The following is a 19,953-nucleotide window of genomic DNA, read 5'->3' as shown; positions in this document are numbered from 1 at the left end:
GCTGAGATCTTATATTCTTCTTAAGAAATCAATTGTACAAATTATTAGTTTAGAACTATTGAATCATGAACTTAGAATGCACCATAATTTGTACTACTCCACTACTTAATTACTCTATCTATGGTAAAAATGCATTCACATGATAATCTCTTGGAGCTGACGATGAGCTCGCCACCGCCATCGGCAACTCGCCACACTTATGGCACCTGGTAACCACTGGGATTTGCCGGCACGAAGGGCAAGACGAGTGCGATCCCAGCCACGTGTCAATGCATCCTACGTGGAATCCATGGCCGCACTGCGGCAGCACTTTAATTTCGTCTCCGATTGCGAATTCCGTCAGGCAAATTGCACATTCTGAGAATTCCGTAGATCGTTCGTGTGTGTAACTGAACTTCGGAAGTGATTTGAGGACTTTCTTCTTCAAACCTTTGTTCGCCGGAGGAGAAGGAACAGCTGAATTTCCGGTGGAGAACCGTCGGATCCAGGAGCAGCGAGCAACGGAAACAAGGCCGAGTACGCAAATTAGCCCGCAGAGGAGCGCAGCTAGGATTACGAAGAAGTCGGAGTCGACGGTGTTGATTCCCGAGGACTGCATCGACGGCGGTGCTGGTGATGCCGGCGAATTAGTTCCGCCGGGATTAAAACGTGAAAGATCAGTACTCATGTGGAAGGTGTGAGTGGAAGCTAATGGAGGCGGCGGTTTTCAATGCGTAAAGGTAGTTAGTTGGTTTTTGGCTGGTACTTGTGCTTAAATCAGTTTTAGTTGGACTTTTATAGAGGAACAGAGATTTTCTCTCTTCCTCCCATTTTACTACTTCACTACTCATTTCATAGGAAAAATTTATTTTGTCTCTCCAACTAGACACTAAGGGATCGTTTGGTAGGATGCATTAGATAATCTAATATATGCATTAACTCTGTGTATTAATAATATATTGTTTGGTAGATATTTTGAACCTATGCATTAGTTATGCAAGCATTAGTTATACATCCTATTTGGTATTATTATATGTATAACTAATGCATAGAAAATAATGGTATTAACAATGCAATGGGTTTTAATGCATGCATTAGCTTAGTTAAAGACAAAATTGTCCTTCAAAATTTATACTTGATTAATATGCTAGTTAGTATATTAATGCAAGTTCAAAATAATCCAAATAGTGAGAAATAAATTTATATCCCTAGTAAATAAATAAATACTTAGCATATTTTCTTTTTTATAAATAAATATTTAATTTTATTTTACAATATAGGTAGACAAATAAAATAATTTTTTTAAAACTTTTTCATATAAAAACATTTCTCAACATATGTTTCTTTTAAAAAGTTAGAGTATGGACTAGTTTTGAGGGCATTTTTGTAAACAAATAATTCTTTTGGAAATTGTACAATGCTTTAATACATCAAACCAAACAATGGATAAGAAATATATCAGCATAACTAATACCAGCATAACTAATGCAAGCATAACTAAAACCAGCATTACTAATATACCCTATTCAATATTATTCTTATGCACCCTACCAAATGACCCCTAATTGTATGAGACATTTTTTTTGTCTCATAGTTTTGTGGACCCAAAAGGGGCATTTGCATCTATACCCGCTTTTTGTGTCATATTTTAACTTGTGTCCGCTTTGCAAATAAAATTGCAAGCGTACCCGCTTTTTCGCATAACTTCAGCATACGGGGCTAAAGTAGCAAAGACAATCACGCAAAACTTCAGCATTCTAGTAGCCGGGCCTGAAGTTCAGCTCTAGAGCTGAAGTTTTTGTTTTTTAACCGGCAAACTTCAGCTCTAGAGCTGAAGTTTTTGTATGTAACTGACAAACTTCAACTCTAGAGCTGAAGTTTTTGTTTTGTAACTGGCGAACTTCAGCTCTAGAGCTGAAGTTTTTGTTTGTAACTGGCGAACTTCATCTCTAGAGCTGAAGTTTTTAAAACTCTTAAGTATGTACTGCTGAAGTTTGTAAAACCCTTGAGTTTTAAAACTTGATTACTTTACTTTTTGTTTTCCCTAAATCGTGCACTAGAACAATAGACGAGCGCCACACCATCTTCTGTTGCAACTATGTGCATTATGTAGAAAAACGATTTGCTAGCATCCTAAAACATTTCACAAAATCAGGAAATAAGTATCATGCACTATTAAAGAGAACAAATTTATCTGATTCAAATTCAACAAACACATAACCACGTGAAGCCACAGAAAGAGAGATATTGTTACATCAATGTTAAGTTCCGGAGAGATATGGAGATCACTGGGAGAAGGAGGAGGAGAAAGGGGGCTAAAATTGTTTAAAAAGTGGGTACAAGTTAAAAGTTTAAAAAAACGGGTATAGGTTAAATGGGGGCGATCAAATAGGGCGCCCCGTGCAATTTTTACGACCCAAAAGTATAAGATTGAGGTCCACAAATTTGTGAAATAAAAAAGAGCCTCATACAACTAATGTTAGTTATGTGAGGCACACAATAAAACTACTCCATTTCATCCTATGTGATATGCTTTTTATTTAGACTGTGCCAAATGTAATACTTTTATATTTAAAATTTAATTTAAACTTAATTAGATAATTTATAGCTAAATATTTTGATTCGTTTTAGTTTACATGTTTGAGATTTTCTACTTCTTAAAGTCCGTACATAGTCAAATATTATCACATAAATTAGGGCTATGAGAGTACCAAATTTTAGTTTTGATTTTCTAAAATAAAAAACCAAAAGCAAAACCGAAATAAATTATTCTTGGCTCAGTTTTCCTTTCATTTGTTTTTATTTGGTTCGACTTCGATTCGTTTGGATTTCATCGGACCTTCACAAATTGGGCCTCTAAAAGAACATAATTTTGGGCATTTGCATCTATACCCGCTTTTTGTGTCACGTTTTAACTTGTGCCCGCTTTGCAAAAAAATTTGCAAGCGTACCCGTTTTTTCGCATAACTTCTGCATACGGGGCTGAAGTAGCAAAGGCAATCACGCAAAACTTCAGCATTCTATAGCCGAGCCTGAAGTTCAGCTCTAGAACTGAATTTTTGTTTTGTAACTGTCGAACTTCAGCTCTAGAACTGAAGTTTTTGTTTGTAACTGGCGAATTTGTGCTGGAAGAACTATTTGTGCTCAGGAAGGTTGCATGCATGATTACTAAGTTCCAACAACTCAATTTGTCTTAGCTTCCGAATCTTTGCCACCAAAATATGCGACAATCCAAAATCTGATATTTGAGGTTCATTACCGTCTAGAAGAATATTGTTAATCGCCTCCAGATCTCTATGGATAATATGTATCCTTTATGAAGATAAAGAAGCCCCTTGGGCAATGATAAAGACACGAATCCTCTATTAATCTAGTATTTCTTTAATTTTTGTTTGAATCTGTCAATTCCTTTGCTAGTAATTGAGAGACCAGAAAGAAAGTGTTCATTTATATTGTATCACTGCATAGGAAGAACGTCCTAAGGTTCTTAACTGAGATTCTCCTGTATATGATTCGAGAGAGTTGCAAAGCAAGGAGGAGGAGAAAGGGGGCTGAAGTTATTTAAAAAGCGGGTACAAGTTAAAAGTTTTTTAAAAAATGAGTATAGATTAAATGAGGGCGACCAAATAGGGCGCCCCGTGCAATTTTTACCATAATTTTCCACAATTATTATAATTAAAATATTGTGACTTATTAGTGATCTATATTCATGTCATAGCAGAACTATAATAAAAATAGCACGGTATAGCCAGTTTTCGGACTGGTCATTCAAAAATAGCAAGCGTTTACCAAGTCAATGAAAAATAGCAACTATTTTGCTAAAACAGAGACCAGTCCAGCATAATATACTGGAGTTCGGTACACTTGTGTATGAACTCCAACATATTATGCTGGACCGGTATACTTTGCTGGCTCCAGTATAATATACTGGAGACTGGAGCACTGGTGCTCCAAACTCCAGTATATTATGCTGGACCGGTATATTTGCTGGAACTCCAGTATATTATGCTGGAGTTCTAGTGTACTTATGCTGGAACTCCAGTATAATGTGCTGGAGTTCAAGTATACTTATGCTGGAACTCCAGCATAATATACTGACGTCTTTTCCGGGTTTTGAACAGTGTTTTCGCTCAAATTTACCTTTACATGAAAAGTGACTAAATTTCGATTACTTTTGAAACTGAGCTATTTTGGAACGACCAATTGTAAATCTGGTTATTTTTGAATTTCTTCCCGAACTATATGCAAGTCTCAGTTCTGCAATAGTCTTTGCCCAGCCATTTTTCTCCCTTTCAACCACTATATGCAAGTGAAGTTTTTTTTTTTTTCCTGATAAAGTGAAGTTGCTCCCATGCATTTTGTTTTTGTGGATAATAAGTAAATGATTTGTAACTCTAGACATTTTACTGTACCACACGGAACATTATCAACTTCTTGATAAGGTCTTGTGGTATATGAATTAAATTGATTTGAGTAGGCACACAATATAGATCCCTATTTGAGCACGTCGCTGTTTGGTTAACACTTGATGTTAGTATCATAGTGAGGTGGAATAGTTGGAATTCCTTATATTCAATTTCTGAATGAAAATCTTCTTAATAGGGAATGCTTTACTATTTTAGTGAATCTACCCAACACAAATCTAGACTAATCAAGCCAACAAATTCCAAATATCGAATGGTCAAACAAAAAAAATACTTGATCAAAAGTCTACATAATTAATCATTCCAACCATTAGGCCACAAGAAGATAGAGACAGAAGAAGCCGTGCAATTTCTTGCCAGAGTCTCAATCCCAAACACAAGAGTGAGGCGCATACGCATTTTTCTGAGGCTGGAGATATCAAGAAACTGTGCAGAAATTTTTTGCACCAAACTCAACTGCCAATGGACAAGATTCTCACGAGCTAGTCAGGTCATTGTCACTTCAGGGTAAAGAGCTACATATGTCCAAATGCCAACCAGTTGCAAGTCACTACCGGCCATATGGAGCTATTTCAAACATTTGGGCTGCACTATCTGCTTACCACTTTATTTATTATGAAGATATGACATTGGTGGGAGACTAGCCCCACCAGAGAAAACCACCATCCCAACCATGCATATTTTCAACATTGATGTTGTTGACTTTGTCTCTTGAATTTTATGGTGACCTAGGAAAGCCCGCGTTGTGGATCAGCGAATAAAATCTCAGAACTAAATTTTGGCACTGCCCGGTCACAGAAGAGCTTATGAGGATTTGGTGATTTGAGCACGGTCTGGGACAGCTCCTGAGAGTTGCACGATCCTTGCGTGACCAGAGCGCAGCCGCATGACTTGAATCCGAATCATGTTATGTTCTCGTCTTAAGGCCCAGTGGCCCCATAAGTATAGGAAATACTTGGGGTATTAAAAATGGATTGTAATTGTTTATCTCAGGTACTATACTGTCTTTTTTCTGCTTCTGCCTTGAGAACTTGGCTTGATTAAACCTCGTTAAATACTTAATGTTATTTCAACTTTTCTATTTGCTTTATGTGTGATTATGTACTAGTTAACCATGAGTATTCCGCAACATAATAGTACTTTTTTTCTTGATTTGGCATTCTTTGCACATTACAGCCGAACTAGGTGTAGAGCAGGTGTGTTTCGAATATAGCCATTTGCACACATATCACTGAATTAAGATCGCCATTATAAGGTGCATAAGCTACAATCAAATTAAAAACCTTCTGCATAAAGCATTTTCTGTTATCTAAGCACCTTGCTGCAGGTAAAATATTTACCTGTACTGGATTTTATGAACTGAAAGAGATTTACAGTCAATTTGGATTAAAAGCAGCTTAGGTCCTAATCTTTCACAACAGATTATTTGAATCAATAAACAGAAGCAAGATGATCAAATATTGTGTCATCAACAATCTTATCTATTGTTCTAATATTATATTAGCTTATACATGATCACAATTATAAGCATGAAATTACGAAAAGTATGGGTATATACAATCTCGACGCTAATATACATCCTTGTTTTTTGTTTTCCATTTAGACCAAATACAGATATGTGAAACAATCAATGGTTCCTTGATCTAGGTTACAAGCAGCCAAAGTACCGAGAAAGAGCTATCTACAGCATTCTTGCAAATCCAGTGAACTTCTTCTTGATTCATTGAAACATCATCTGAAATACCAAAAATGTTTTGTATTCTTATAAACTGTGCTTAATTTGATAAGAAAAGAAGGGATTTATCTCCAACTGTGCACTATACACTGACAATTTTTTTACACTATCATGTCATTTAAAGAATAATTACATGTAACTATCCATAGTAAATGGAGCTACATGGAAAATAATGCAGGCAACCTGCTATAATAAGTTAAATTATACTGATCGTGTATGTCAATAGATATAAGTTAAATCAATATCTCTTTTGATATTTTGCATAGTTTGTCTCCTCTAATTTCTTACCAACCAAACAATCTGTCAACACCAATTAGAGTAATGAAAAGGTTATCCTTAAAAGGTAGTTCACTTATCTCTTCTGAACAAACAAAATGGTGAAATAGAGAAATGATGAAAATTTTATAAGATAACTTCCAAATCTGACCGAAGTAGGAAAAAAGATAGAAAGGAGACTTTCCAATTGGAAGAATTTTCGTGACGATAACAGGTTTTAACATTATATTTTTGTGCAAGAATTCGCCATTATCAGAAGAACAACGATGTGGTCAAGATGTCTTCTTACCTCATAATCAAAAGCTGAATTGACTGATATCCTCTGTTGTAACATCCAATCAAAATATGCACCTCCATTTTCGTTATGTTTTGAGTAGCCCCCATCCAGAAATCTAGCTGTTTGATCAGAAAAAAACTTAAAATGTAACAGAGATGTTTTCAAAACTTCGCTTTCTTGTATTGCCATTAAACTCTTCTTCTGATGGAGATGTTTTCTTGCCAGTGTGTGAACCACCTCTATGTGGACCCGAGCTTTGTGCTTGAGCGACAAGATAGTCAAGGGCTGTAACAATATCGCTGATCATGGGGCGAAAATTGGCTTGTTCCTGAAGACACATTGCAGTAATAGCAACTGCATGGTGCAAACAGCGAGCAGAGAACTGACCATGCAACGACGGGTCAACCATATGAACATACTTCCTCCGGTCCTTGAGGAAAGGACTAGACTGCAACCAAGTGAAGAGTTTCTTAGTGAAAAAATCCCACACATTGTACATAAACAAAAAAGAACGTTTCGAATTTGGGTGGGAAGTCGGGTTCAGGATTTATGTTACATTACTCCATCTTTATTTTGAATAAAAAACCATTTAATAAGCAATGAAATAGCGTTAAAGATTAGCTGTTGGACAATAGTGGAATCGATCAGAAATTGGGAATAATTGAGCTTTGCTGGTCCGAAAAAGAAACCTTAGTTAGTATTCAGACTTAGATATAAAACTCACCCAAACAACAAGGTTCTGTTCTCCAGGTTTCTTAGAGGTATCATAAGCCTTTCGCCCCGTTATTAGCTCCAATAGAACAACACCCATGCTATAGATGTCAGATTTCAAAGTCAACTTTCCGGTCATCGCATACTCAGGGGCACAATATCCATAGGTTCCCATCACTCTTGTTGAAACATGAGTGTTGTCACCTACAGGTCCGAGCTTTGCAAGTCCAAAATCTGACAGCTTTGGATTGAATTCATTGTCCAACAAGATATTTGAAGATTTCAAATCACGGTAAATGACGGGCGGATTTGCTTTGTGTAGATACTCAAGTCCATGAGCTGCGCCTGCGGCAATCTTTAGTCTTGTTCTCCAACTCAGTGGCTCCGTTCCTGGTTCTAAATCTTGGAACATCAACAATAACAGACAGTTAGGATACATCCCTAAAAATAATAACACGAAAACTAAAGGAGCAGTTACGAGGACATCAAATAATTGTCATCATATTAGTAGAGGGCCTAGAGGCACACTAATGAGACATGAGCTTAACTTGTCCAGGCAAATACTAAAGCCATTAAAGGCAACTCAGAAGTTAGAGAAGAGGTTCTTGAATTAACATCTCATATCCTATGAAAACAAAAGCTATGATCACTGAGAATTTAGCCACAATAATACTAGGACAAAGCCATAACTTATTAGTGAGCTGGACAAAAGGGCAGCCCGGTGCATTAAGTTTCCGCTATGTGTGGGGTCTACGGAAGGGCCGGACCACAAGGGTCTATGGTACGCAGCCTTGCCCTGCATTTCTGTAAGATGTTGTTTCCACTGCTTGAACCCGTGACCTCCTGGTGAACTGGACAAATTCTGTTTTAACTACCAGAATCATACATTACTGTCGGGAAAGCTTCAAATTCTGTTGGAAGACGAATAACTTGTTTAGTAAAGCTTAGGAAACAAAACTCAAAGTCGATTATGCAAGCAAGAAAATTTCTAGAGATATATATTACAGGTGGTGGTTGGCTGAATCAAAATTAAATTACCAAAAAGATGATTTTCCAAGCTACCCATTGGCATGAACTCGTAAACCAAAAGCCTCTGATCTCCATGAGTGCAGTATCCAATCAGGTTGACAAGATTTTTATGATGTAGTAAACTCAACATCAGGACCTCCACAATAAATTCTTGGTTCCCTTGAAGGCCTTCGAGATTAAGTTGTTTGATTGCGACAATCTGTTCATATGACCAAAGCACAAGGAAACACAATATATCATCCACAACCAGGTGTAGAGCTACAACGAGCGAAGAGTGGTCATGTAAATACCCTTCGCTGGAAAATTATACTATTGTGTATATATAGGTTAAATCAAGGGCGGTCAGACGAATTTTGTGACCTAAAGTCAAACTTTACGAGGGCCTTAACTTTTTTAATTTTTTTTAATTATTTATTTGAAGTCTATTTTCTTATAACGTTTCTTAGATACAAAGTTATTAATGATTTTCTTATAATCAATAACTCCTAATAAGTATTTCTCAACTAACAATATAACTAAACCACTTAACCTTTTTTGTGACATTGTTGTTCTTAGGTAAGATTTTATCAATTTTAATTTTGAAAACTTATTTTCGTTAAAGCAACGGTAACATGAGTTATTCACATTATTCCATAAGAAATTTAGGCATTTGAAAAAGAACTAAATCTTTTTATTTGATTAAATGTATCAATTAAACCGTTATCTTCTAATTGTACTATTTTCCTTAATACTTTTAATTCAGAAAATAAATTTAAACCATCAATATCGAATTGATTATTATGCTTTAAGGAACATTCAAGATTAAGACAATATGTTTTCAAATTTCCAACATCTAGTGATCTTAGTTTTTACTGCCAAATAGAAAACCAAAAATATTTTCATATGCTTTGAATTGTTCAAATCAATTTTGAAGTGAAAAAGTAGTCTTGTCTATTATTTATAAAAACAATCAACTCTAAGGGACTCTTCAAAAGATTTTGAGATTTAATTATCAACATTCGCATCAAATTGTTACTTCCTATATATCACACGTTTCTTACGAAATTCGGATTTGATATTCATTTCAAGTACAATTTTCTTGGTAGAAATCATAGCAGTTGCAAATCCTTCTTCTCTATATTTCTTAAAGAAAGAAATCAATTTTTTTACTTTACAAAACTTTTTTTTAAAAAACTTATACATAATCTATTAGATGTAACAAAAAATGGGGCCTAAAGAGGTTGCTTTATAGAAGGACCACTCCTTGATTAAATATTACTCTCTATACATATACATTAAATCTTGAACTCCCCTTAGTGAAATTCCATTAATTGCTATAACTGCCAGCCACCTAAAAGTGTTCTCTTTTATTAGTGAAGATAGTTTAAAAATACTAAGTTGTTTTCCAACATTGTCCATGTAAAAACCATTTTTCTTTCCCGTCTTCTGTCAGTCACAAAGACTAATTCAAAGTAAATTAACCGTAGGTGCATAGTTAATTTAGAGAACAAAACCAGCAAAATTTGGAAAGAAGAAAACTTGCCAGGCCAGAATCGAGGCGGCCTTTGTAGACACATCCAAAACCACCTTCTCCAATAAGATTAGTTTCCTTAAAATTCTGAGTTGCTGTGGCTAGTTCCTTGAATGTGAAACTGCGAGCGACATCGCTGTTCTGATTGTTACTTTCCCTACTTTTACCTTTCGAAGAACCTTCCTTTCTCCCATTTCCTATGCATGAATAATATCCAATGTTCCACAAAAATTTAAACACATTTGATTAAATTCTGCCTCTCCCAAATGTAATTAGAATCTCAGATATTCCTAATAATACAATTTAATGATGTCCTTACCACTTCCAGAATCACTAGATTCCCCCCTCGCGTGCACTGCAAACGCAAAATTTGCAAATTGTATAGCAAGAACATAAGCACATTGTATAACATCTAAGATCTCATAATTAAAGAATTGATAATAATAATAGACATATTGTATAAGATATTGGATTCTGAGGCTATGTTGCTCGGATCCTTCAAAATTGCCTATGTGTCGGATTCCTTCAAAAGTTATTTCATTTTGGATGATCCGACACAACATTTTTGGAGGATGCGACCAACATATATATATATATATATATATATATATATAGTTATGATGCTGTATACAAAATATAACAGCAAAAGGACAGATAGAATATGTAAACCTGCAGAACTGTTGGATCGTGGGACCATGTCTTCATCATATTCTCTAACATTCTTAGGACGAGGGCTCATGCAAGAAAAGCAACTCATTCTTTTTTGCTGATTATTTCCCAAACAAATTAAATGCAGAATTTTCAGAAAGCCCACCTCAAATTTCAGCTAGAATTATTTGTTGATTACATAATTGCAAGAACATAGCACCATAATGAATATATACAAGAGAGAGGAAAACAAATATGAGGAATCAGAATAACAAATGCAAATGGAGATTGAGGAGAGAGAGATGGTTTATTCCCTCTCCCTTTGGCAAATAGTAAAGCTTTCACATTCATAGATGTGCAAATACAGTAAAACGACCTAACAAAAAATTAAAGGACAAATGTAATAAGGACAAAAATTGTCATTAACAATAGAAAAAGTCTTCAAAAATTACACAACGTGTGGGGAAATAGGTCCTAAATCTATGACCCCTATCAACAAATCAAGAAAATAACACATTGGAGGTCCCAATATTTCTGAATTTAGCAAAATTCTTCCAGCTCCTCATTTAGCGCCAGCTTTAGCGGTAGCTCTTCTTTCACCCAAAGTATGAGGTACGTGGCGAATACAGAATTCTCTATAACAACATCCTTATATAATAACACTTCACTATAAAAGCCAAGTTTTTTCGGAACCAATCTTCGTATTAAGTTATACTCCCTCCGTTTCAATTTATGTAAACCCATTTGACTGGACACGGAATTTAAGAATAGAGAGAAGACTTCTGAACTTGTGGTGTAAAATGAAGCATATATATTTTATGTGGCTATAAATCATTGCATAAAGGTAAATTGTTTCCAAATAGGGAAAGAGGTCATTCTTTTTGGCACGGACTAAAAAGGAAATAAGTTCACATAAATTGAAACGGATGGAGTAATATATGTTCTCTATAACAGCATCTCGCTATAACATTCAAAAATATTCCGAACAAACGAAGCTGTTATAGAAGGTTTGACTGTATATCTTTTTGAGTGGCCTAATATTATTAAAAAAAAATTACACTAGTATTTTGCGGTGTTGCCATTGACAAGGAGTCTGTGAGAACAGTCACAAACAAAATGGATTTAGGACTACTGTTCTGTGTAAAATTATGTCAAAGAAGTATCTGTGTGGTCAATGGACAGGGACCCATGTAAGTTTTTCACTATATAAGTGTGTAATAATTTTTTTGTTTATTTTCTTATTATTACGGTATTATCAATCATCAACATGAAGATGTTGGTATCATGTCGTGATCGCAAGCACGAGACTATATTTAATAGTTTCACCTACTCAACTTGCAGTACAGTTTTCCAAAAAAAGATATCCACACTGAAGAGGAAAATTCTAAAGCAACAGTATTGAATATCAAGAATGGACCACTCATCAAGACCTTTGTTCCATTGGATTTTTAAAAGACACAAAAAGCTGGATGGTTTCAATATATATATATATATATATATATATTTTCTAATCTGATATACATCGTTTAAATATATACATATATATTTAAATGACCGGATTGACGACTGTTTAGGTTAAATTTTGAAGGAAATTTTACCTATATTAGGAAAAATTAAGTTTATATATGGAATTTATTATAAGATGACACGTCATGACACGTGGACCAGTCAAAGGAGGATAGGTGACGAAGAATAATCAAAGATGCACGAGCTTCAACAGGCACGGGTAGATATTCAGGAAAAAGCAAGAGAGATAGACGCTCGAACCTCTTTATGATGGAAGAGAATTAATCTGAAAGTAAATAAGGTATAGATACGTACTACTGGGCATTAAATACGGAAAACGTTAAGGAATCTGTATTAAATCAAATATGATTACTGATTGTAACGTTACAATAAATGCCATTAAATGCCATTAATTATCAATAACGGCACTATTATGGTAAAAACAGAACGTATTACCTAGAAATAGCTATAAAAGGAGAAGATTGATCATTTGTAAGGGGACGAAATACTATTGGAATACATTGATTTACTTTGCGTTCAGCTATTATTTCTCAATTATTCTTATTTCTATTTGATTATCAGTAACCCAAGTTCTTTTAACATAAGCTTTGACCGAAATCCTTATTTTTGGTTAAACATTACCTCATATAGCAAAGCCATACACCCTATTTATTATAAACTAAAATTATTTTAAAATAGCATTTTCTATAGCTACCTTTTATATTTTATAGCAAAATAAGTATTTATGGTATATACTACCATTGAGGCATGACATACACTATTTATATTTTTCCTCTCTCTTAGATACCTGTACATATCTATTTTTAAGGTGATTGTCGTTACTGTATTCATGAGTACATGGTGCGAATACATGTGAATACATGCGCGTACAGCTAGACTGCGCTTATTTTAGACGCCTTTTACTGTTGTATTCACGAATACAACAGCGCGAATACATGCGCGTACAGCTGGACTGCTTTGATTTTATGCGCTTTTTGATGCTGTATTCATAAATATATGGCACGAATACATGTGAATACATGCACGTATAGTTGGACTGCCTTGATTTTAGGAACTATTTATTGTTGTAATGAATATATTAACACGAATATATGCGAATACATGCGCGTATAGCTGAATAGTAGCTATAGAAAATTATTATGTATATGATAGCTATAAAAAATTAATAGCCACTAAATAATAATGGTTTGCGAAAATTCCTATTCTTGAAAGGGGGAAAAAGAGACTTTTTTTGGTCTGTTAAATGGACAAGGCTGTGGCCTTGACAGTTCAGACAATGTCAAGAGGCCCACATGATACTCTCTACGATCTTCAATAGGCAAGGACCATTTACAGTCCAAGTTTTGGTGGAGGCAAGAGCTAACGGAAACCGCCCCCCCCCCCCCCCATTGGCTCTAGGGCTGTTCAAAATCGAATCGTAACCAAAAATCGAACCGCAAAATTGGCTTAATGGTTTATTGGTATCGGGTTATCGGATTAATGGATGGTGAATGGATTGAAAATTTATAATTAACGGCTTATCGGTTTGGAAACGAATTATTCAATTTTCTTAACGATTAAGCCGTTAACCCGTTAAGAATTTTTATATTTATATTTTTACCCGTATGTATATTAAATATCCCTTCCACTATTTGACAAAGTAGCAGTTATTATTCACATTCAGAAGGTTCACTAAGACACTACCTGTTATTGTTTTATCACGGATACTAACTTAGTGGTATTAGAGTATTGAAAATTCACTTTCAAATTATAGTGACTTCTGCCAGTTGTGAAAATGCATTTGCATATGCCTATATGGCTTGATGCAATAGCAGAAAGTAAAGAGCCCTACACAACACTAATTTAGTATATGGCTATATGTATTCTGGCCAGATCTTTTACGGAGAAAACATAAATTTCCAGTTAGTGATTTCTGGAAACTGGAAATACGGGCATGACAGTGTTATATAGACGGGTTGAATTCAAGATTTTAATTTGGTGATTTAATGTCAAGTCATATATGCGCTCATTGCTATTTGATTTTGCCGATAAGTCGCCCGATAACCGCCTGATAATGACGAAACCGATATCAATCCGCCCGATATCTTATTAGTTTGGCTAGCGGATTAGTACATTTACAAGCCGATAACCGATAAGCGTAACAATCCGCCCGATAAGCAGCCCTAATTGGCTCTCCTACAATGTAAACCCTCATCTCCAGGAAATTACATCAAATGATGTTGAAAATGAATAGTCATGATTTTTTACCCTTGTTTTTCTCATTGATAAATCTTTAAGGTCAAAAGTTAAAAGTGTTGTCCATGACGCAAGCGAGGGGCAACACTTGTTAAATAAATTCTACCTATCAGGGGTGGCCCGGCGAGTTCTTAGGCCTAAAGCCAAACTTTATGGAGAGAAATTTAAAAATAGTCAGATTTACAACTGGTCGTTAAAAAATAGCTCAGTTTCAAAAGTAATAGAAATTTTGCCACTTTTCATGTAAAGATAAATCTGAGCGAAAATACTGTTCAAAACCCAGAAAATACGCTAGTATATTATACTTGAGTTCCAACATAAGTATGCTTGAACTCCAGCATATTATACTGGAATTCCAGGATAAGTATGCTGGAACTCCATCATAATATGATGGAGTTCCAGCATAAGTACAGTAGAACTCCAGCATAATATACTGGAGTTCCAGCAAGTATAATTGTCCAGTATAATATACTGGAGTTTGGAGCATCAGTGCTCCAGTCTCCAATATATTATACTGGAGTCAGCAAAGTATACCGGTCCAACATAATATGCTGGAGTTCATACACAGATGCACCGAACTCCAGTATATTATGCTGGACCGGTCTCTGTTGCAGCAAAATAGTGGCTATTTTTCATTGACTTCGTAAAAGCTAGCTATTTTTGAATGACCAGTCCGAAAACTGGCTATACCGTGTTATTTTTACAACTTTATGAGGGGCCTTAACTTTTTTTTATATATAAAAAAGTTAATTATTTTTTTGAAGTCCATTTTTTTAGTGTTTCTTAAATACAAAATTATTAATAATTTTCTTATAGTCAATAACTCCTAGTAAGCCTTTCTTAAGTAGCAATATAGCTAATCTATTTAACATTTCTTGAGACATTATTGATCTAAGGTAAGATTTTATCAATTTTAATTTTGAAAACTTCTTTTCGCTGAAACGACGATAACAAGACTTATTAACATTATTCCATAAGCCATATAGGCATTGGAAAAAAATCAAATCTTTTTATTTGATCGAGTGTATCAGTTAAACTGTTATCTTCTAATTGTAGTATTTTTCTTAATACTTTTAATTCCGAAAATAAATCAAAACCATCAATATCGAATTGATTATTATGCTTTAAGGAACATTCAAGATTAAGACAATATTTCTTCAAATTTCCATCATGAAGTGATCTTAGTTTTTACCGCTATATAGAAAACCAAAAAATAATATTTTCATATGCTTTGAATTGTTCAAATTTATTTTCAAGTGAAAAAAATAGCCTTGTCTACTATGTATAAAGTAATCAACTCCAAAGAACTCTTCGAAGATTTTGAGATGTTATTATCAACATTCTCATCAAATTGTTATTTCCTATATATTACATGTTTCTTATGAAATTTGGGCTCGATATTCATTTCAAGTGCAATTTTCTTGGCGAAAATTATAGCGGTTGCAAATTCTTCTTCTTTACACTTGTTAAAGAAAGAAATTAAACCTTTTCACTTCACATAACCTTTTTTTTAAACTTATACATAGCATATTAGGTGTAACAAAAAATGGTCCCTCCTCCCCCTACCCCTACCCCTCCCCCTCCCCCCTCCCCCGCCCCCGCAAATGTGGCACTGCCTATAGGGCAAGCAGGGTAAAAAAAATTAAGATCACCCACTTCCAAGACCATTCTTGCAAATCATCCCCTATCTCTCAATCTTGTTTTACATGCAAAGAAGAAATATTTAGCTTTCTTGAGATACTTTATGGTTGTGGCTTAGTGGCCATGAGGTGGAATGAAAGCTATGCTAGACCAAAGTTCAAATTAAATCCCACAAGAGACAAATTAAAAATGCTTAGTGGTTCCTAATGGAAGCTAGGGAGTAGATACTCATGAGTGAAATAGTCGAGATATGTATCAGCTGATTCAAATGTCACAATTATAATTATTTTTTTAAAAAGATATCTAGCCTCTTGAGTTATTGCTGGTTATGTCAAAGAACAATAAGTGCTGAATTGACTCGACGCGTAAAGTAAGATATATTTGTAATTGAACTAGTTAGACTCAACACAGTTCACACAAACCCGAATTTGAGAAAGAAAAGTGGGGTATGTGAAGTGTTGGGAAAATGACGTATGCCATTTGACAAAAAACAAATTATAAATCCATGTAGGGTTTGCTTCTTACGTATATAATAATATTCTAGTATTATGCTAACACTGTATTGGGAAAAATCAAGTTAATGTATCGAAGTCTTAACTTCTCACTGGAGGTAAGAAGTACCCCGTATAGATGAAGACCCTAAACTACGAAGTCTTCCTCCTCTTCTGCTTCTAACAGGTGCAAGAGGAAGATCATCAACAATGGGGACTCTTTGAGGATTAGGATTTGAAGAAGACATCGCAGTACGAGGAAGAAAGAAACAAGAGTGAATATTCTAAGATATGAAGCTTTTTATGAGAAAGACAAAGACAAAAGCTATATTTATACTCAGAAGCAACCGTAAAAGAAAAAGGTGTGATGATGTAAACTGTCGCTTTGTAATTGACGAAGCCGCAAACAAGCCGTAAAAGACGTTGAAAAGTTATAGAAGCAATCAGAAGATGCCACGTGTCATGAGCATTAAATGGAAGTGACATATGAAGCGTCAATTCTAGAGAAGGTATAATGGCAGCAAAAATTCCCACTTTAATGAGATCCACTTCCCAAATATTCTATCGGTGAATAAATGGCAAGTGGGGGGACTATCTGTATTGGGAAAAATCAAGTTAATATATCGAATTAATTATGTGGTGACATGTCATGACATGTGGATTGGTAAAAGAATGACAGTTGGTGAAGAATAGTTGAAGAGGCACAAACTTTTAGCAGGCACGGGCAAAGATCCAAGAAAGTCAGAAGGGATAGGTGCTCGAACCTCTTGATATTATGAAGAGGCATCAGAAAAATAAACCTAAATAGCGAAAATGGTAGATATGCATTATTGGTAATTAATAGGCATTAATTATGGAAAACGTTATAGAATATGTATTGAATCAGTTACGATTGCCAATTATAACGTTACATTAAATGCTATTAATTATCCATAATGACACAATTATGAAAGGAGAAAAACGTATTACTTAGAAATAGCTATAAAAGATGAGGAATGAACATTTGTAAGGACACGAAATACTATTGGAATATACTGATTTACTTTGCTTGCCGTTCAGTTATTATTTACATTAATTATTTCTATTTCTTCTTGATTATCAGTAGCCCGAGTTCTTCTAAAAATAAGTTTTGACCGAAATTCCAATTTTTGGTCAGACAAATTGGTTCCGTTACCGGAAATTTGATAATCATCTGCTTTCCAAATCGATTCTTTTATCAAAGATAACCATGTCGAATGTCAGTGACAATAACCAACACAATTTTATACTCCAAGATCCACAACATCAACTGAACGAACAAGATGACAGAACCCCACCTCCTTCGCCACAACATTCTCAGCGACAATCACGAGAGGGGACTCCAAACGGATTTGAATCAAATGAAAATGATAGAGTTGCAAAGGAACAAGCTATTGATGAATCTCTTAAAAAATTAATTGCTCAATAGGTCAACAACGCTCTCTAGGCATTTACCAGCCAGTTGCCGGTTGTGCCGCCAACACCAACTCCAAATAACAACACATTGGAAAACCCTCGTTCTGGACTCGTTAATTCAGGCAGTGGTGGAACTCCCAGCGAGTCTCGTGATGGAGAACCATGTAACACAGTTAATTCTAATTTACAAAAATTAGTTTTAACTTTTTGTAGAAACAGCTCAAGGAGCAAAGCGACCGCATAGAGAAAATACCTGGAGTACCACCTGTGATCAAGGGAATAGATATGGACAAATATTCACAACAACCTTGGAAGCCAAGTGCTGCTCCTCTACCAATTCCGAATAAATTTAAGATTCCCGATATTCCAAATACGATGGAACAACTGATCCACAAGATCACGTAACTGCATTGACAACCGGTGTAAAGGGCAACGAATTGACCAAACAAGAAATTGAATCAGTATTGGTCAAACAAATTCGGATAAACACTCACTAAGGAAGCATTAACATGGTATTCTCTTTTACCCGAAAATTCTATAAATTCTTTTGCTAAGCTTGCAGATTTGTTTTTGTCAAAGCACACTCGGGAGCTCAAAAAGTCAAAAAAAGGATGGAGGATATTTTCAAAATAAACCAAGGAGATTTGGAGTTACTCAGAGAATTCGTAGACAAATTCCAGCGTGAAAGGATGACGTTGCCACGCGTACCTGATAACTGGGTGACTATGGAATTTGCCAGTAATCTAAATGAGAAAAGTTCAGAAGCCACGAGACGACTCAAGGAAAGTTTAGTGAATTTCCAGCAACAACTTGGAATGATGTTTACAACAGATACAGCACGAAGTTGCGGATAGAAGAAGATACCATCACTCGGTCTCAAAAAGAGGAGAGGGTAAGTTCAAGACGTGCTGAAACTGAAAAAAGGTCAGGTAAAAACAGGTACGAGCCCTACATGGGACCAGCAGGAAGAGACTCGCGTTCAAAATATAATAACTCAATGTACGATCATAGATCGAGAGATAGAGAATCAGGCTCATTATCGAGGTTTGGAAAAAGAGCGAAACGTGCGAGAGACACGAGATGATAATAAAGGCTCGAAGGCGAAGTTTGGAGGGTATAATTTCAATGTTAGCATATCAGAGTTAGTAGCAGTATTAAGAAGCATGGGAGATAAGGTGCGATGGCCAAAGGAAATGAGATCAAACCCAAATAGGCGAAATCATGATTTTTGGTGCGAGCTTCATAATGATTATGGTCACAAAACGGCGGATTGTAGACTGCTACAAAGAGAAGTTGACCATTTGTTAAAGCAAGGATATCTAACCAAATTATTTAGTGAAAAAAGTAAGCAAGCGTATATGAAAAATAGGTAGGAGCCCCCTAAGCCTCATTTACCAAAAAGGACTGTCAATGTTATAAGCAGAGGAGAAGAAATTATTGGCGTGACATATATGACAACCAAGAAAGTTTCAAAAATTACAGTCACACACGGGAAGCGAGTTCGATATGTTTTGGAAGAAGAAAGTATTACATTTGATGATGCAGATGCAGATGCAGATGGCGTACTAATACCACACAATGACGCACTGGTAATATCTTTACTTGTACATGACACTAATGTGAAACGAGTTTTGATTGATCCAGGTAGCTCTGTGAATATCATTTTGCTAAGAGTGGTAAACGAAATGCAAACTGAAGATAAGCTGATACCCAAGACGCATACCTTGTTTGGTTTTGACAACTCGAGCGTCATAACAAAAGGAGAGATAATACTCACCACATTCGCAGAAGTAGTTGTCAAATATACAAAATTTCAGGTGGTAGAGATGGACATGGATTACAATATGATCTCGGTAGACCATGGATTCACGAAATGGATGATGTGCCATCTACCCTGCATCAAGTTATTAAATTCCCTTCACAATGAAGAATATGACAAATCTGTGGTGATCAACAAATGCCTAGGAGCATCAACTCCGTAGCAGATTCAAGCGCAGAAAATGAAGAAAAATAGCACTTACAGAATCTAGTTGAAG

At 35.4% G+C, this 19,953-nt stretch overlaps 1 protein-coding gene across 1 annotated transcript; it reads right to left on the bottom strand.

The window, feature by feature from the left end:
• Positions 1–5,863: 5,863 nt before the first annotated feature.
• On the bottom strand, positions 5,864–10,785 carry LOC104242269 (probable serine/threonine-protein kinase PBL21). Its single transcript, XM_009797297.2, has 7 exons — positions 10,611–10,785; positions 10,261–10,296; positions 9,954–10,138; positions 8,441–8,630; positions 7,416–7,804; positions 6,704–7,139; positions 5,864–6,138 (listed from the first exon to the last, which is right to left on the bottom strand). The coding sequence occupies exons 1-6, from the start codon at positions 10,696–10,698 to the stop codon at positions 6,831–6,833; spliced, it is 1,197 nt and encodes a 398-aa protein (XP_009795599.2). The 5' UTR covers positions 10,699–10,785; the 3' UTR covers positions 5,864–6,138; positions 6,704–6,830.
• Positions 10,786–19,953: the final 9,168 nt, after the last annotated feature.

The sequence above is a fragment of the Nicotiana sylvestris genome, chromosome 10 (genome assembly GCF_000393655.2).
Source record: "Nicotiana sylvestris chromosome 10, ASM39365v2, whole genome shotgun sequence".
Classification (NCBI taxonomy): domain Eukaryota; kingdom Viridiplantae; phylum Streptophyta; class Magnoliopsida; order Solanales; family Solanaceae; genus Nicotiana; species Nicotiana sylvestris.
Note: the sequence above shows the minus strand (reverse complement) of the source record. Positions and strands in the feature narration are given on the sequence as shown.

What these genes read in the sequence shown, in the direction of transcription:
- LOC104242269 (XM_009797297.2), bottom strand. Translation starts at nt 10,698, where the DNA reads ATGAGTTGCTTTTCTTGCATGAGCCCTCGTCCTAAGAATGTTAGAGAA. An exon ending in ATCTAGTGATTCTGGAAGTG is followed by an intron (nt 10,139 to 10,260) that starts GTAAGGACATCA and finishes ATTCATGCATAG; the next exon opens with GAAATGGGAGAAAGGAAGGT. An exon ending in AACAGAACCTTGTTGTTTGG is followed by an intron (nt 7,140 to 7,415) that starts GTGAGTTTTATA and finishes ACTTGGTTGCAG; the next exon opens with TCTAGTCCTTTCCTCAAGGA.